The following is a 2,500-nucleotide window of genomic DNA, read 5'->3' on the forward strand; positions in this document are numbered from 1 at the left end:
AGCTTGGACCTACACTGGTGAGTCTGGAGCACACACACACACACACACACACTGACCTGGGTCCACAGTTGACGGCGACACTGGTGAGTCTGAGCAATGTCACACACACACACTGACCTGGGTCCACAGCTTGGGCCGCACACCGGTGAGTCTGAGCACAATACACACACACCCACGTACACTGACCTGGGTCTACAGCTTGGGCGCTCTCGGTGAGCGTCCGGAGCACACACACAGACACACACACACACACTGACCTGGGTCCACAGCTTGGACGCGCACTGGTGAGTCTGAGCACACACACTGACCTGGGTCCACAGCCTGGACGCGCACTGGTGAGTCTGAGCAGATGGTGAATCCATAGCCATCTTTTCCTCTGAGGACGGTCACCTTGGGGACAGATACATGGAGGACAATTAGACTCACACACACACACACACACACACCACAGACACATGGAGGACAATTAGACTCACACACACACACAGGACAATTAGACTCACACACACACACACACCACAGACACATGGAGGACAATTAGACACACACACACACACACACACACACACACACCACAGACACATGGAGGACAATTAGACTCACACACACACACACACACACACACACACACCACAGACACATGGAGGACAATTAGACTCACACACACACACACACTCACACACCACAGACACATGGAGGACAATTAGACTCACACACACACACTCACACACCACAGACACATGGAGGACAATTAGACTCTCACACACACACACCACACGACAACACATGGACTGACAATTAGACCTCACACACACACACACACACACACACACCACAGACACATGGGAGGACAATTAGACTCAATAATACTTCACCTCACCACCAGACACACATGGAGGGACAATTAAGACTACACACACACACACACACACTCACACACCACAGACACATGGAGGACAATTAGACTCTCACACACACACACACCACAGACACATGGAGGACAATTAGACTCACACACACACACACACACACACACACCACAGACACATGGAGGACAATTAGACTCACACACACACACACACCACAGACACATGGAGGACAATTAGACTCACACACACACACACATTCCACACACACACAAACACACACACCACAGACATGGAGGACAATTAGACTCACAATAATAACACATTCCACACACTCACAGACCACAGACATGGGTTAATTTAGACTCACACACACACACACACACACTCACACACCACAGACACATGGAGGACAATTAGACTCACACACACACTCACACACCACAGACACATGGAGGACAATTAGACTCACACACACACACACACACACACACACACACAACACACCACAGACACATGGAGGACAATTAGACTCTCACACACACACACACTCACACCACAGACACATGGAGGACAATTAGACTCACACACACACACACTCACACCCAATCCTTTGGTTCCAAACTCAAATTCTGAAGGCTCAGAACACCCTTTAGTTCTGAGAGGAATACACTAAGCAGCAGCCAGGGGCCTTTTATTGGTCATCCTCAAGCCATCTTAACTTGAACCAAAACACCAGCTCTTAAATGACTCTTTGAAGCTAAAGTCAAGCTCTTAAATTGTTCCTTAAATCTACGTAAACAATCTTAATTAATTCTTTAAATCTAAACAAATCTGAAATGATTCCTTGAGTGTAAATTCCAGCTCTTCATGGCTGGTCATGTGGTCATGCGCGTTAGACCCTCAGCAAACCTCTTCGTCCAGAGCCTGGACAGCCTATTGTGTGGGCCAGAGTCATTGTCTTTGCTGCAGCCTGAAGTGTGTGTGTGTGTGTGTGTGTAAATTCAACAGCGCTGGCAGAGCACCATTCTTCAGCCTTGAGACTCTCCTGGAATACACACACCACCCGAACACACACTGACACTCCTGGAACAACACGAGTCCACAATGCATTAATGATGAGCTGCGCCTCAGGACACAGGAGCGCTCAGCCTCTGGTATTTGCTCAGCTGAAACAGTGCAAACTCCACATGACTCACTCAGGCCTGCGGGAACTGGGTCACCTCTCCACCCTGAACAGAGCCTTCTGGCATAGCTCTATAATACCCCCCTCAAACTCTATAATACCCCTCAGACCCTTTTGGCATAGCTCTATAATACCCCTCAAACTCTATAATACCTCTCAAACTCTATAATACCCCTCAGACCCTTTTGGCATAGCTCTATAATACCCCTCAGACCCTTTTGGCGTAGCTCTATAATACCCCTCAGACTCTATAATACCCCTCAAACTCTATATTACCTCTCAAACTCTATAATACCCCTCAGACCCTTTTGGCATAGCTCTATAATACCCCTCAGACTCTATAATACCCCTCAGACTCTTTTGGCATAGCTCTCTTGCCCCTCTATAATGCCCCTCAGAGTCCCAGCCCTCAGGCCAGTCACATGGTTTGATGTCTCCACTGATGCAC

At 48.4% G+C, this 2,500-nt stretch overlaps 1 protein-coding gene across 1 annotated transcript in view; it reads right to left on the minus strand.

The window, feature by feature from the left end:
- The window catches only part of LOC125295317 (regulator of G-protein signaling 3-like), an 82,727-nt gene that overhangs the window by 35,507 nt on the left and 44,720 nt on the right, over nucleotides 1–2,500 (minus strand). Inside the window, 1 exon segment of the mRNA XM_048244584.1 lies at nucleotides 258–390. Coding sequence (XP_048100541.1) covers nucleotides 258–390 — 133 coding nt within the window.

This window comes from Alosa alosa, chromosome 5, assembly GCF_017589495.1.
Source record: "Alosa alosa isolate M-15738 ecotype Scorff River chromosome 5, AALO_Geno_1.1, whole genome shotgun sequence".
Lineage (NCBI taxonomy): Eukaryota > Metazoa > Chordata > Actinopteri > Clupeiformes > Clupeidae > Alosa > Alosa alosa.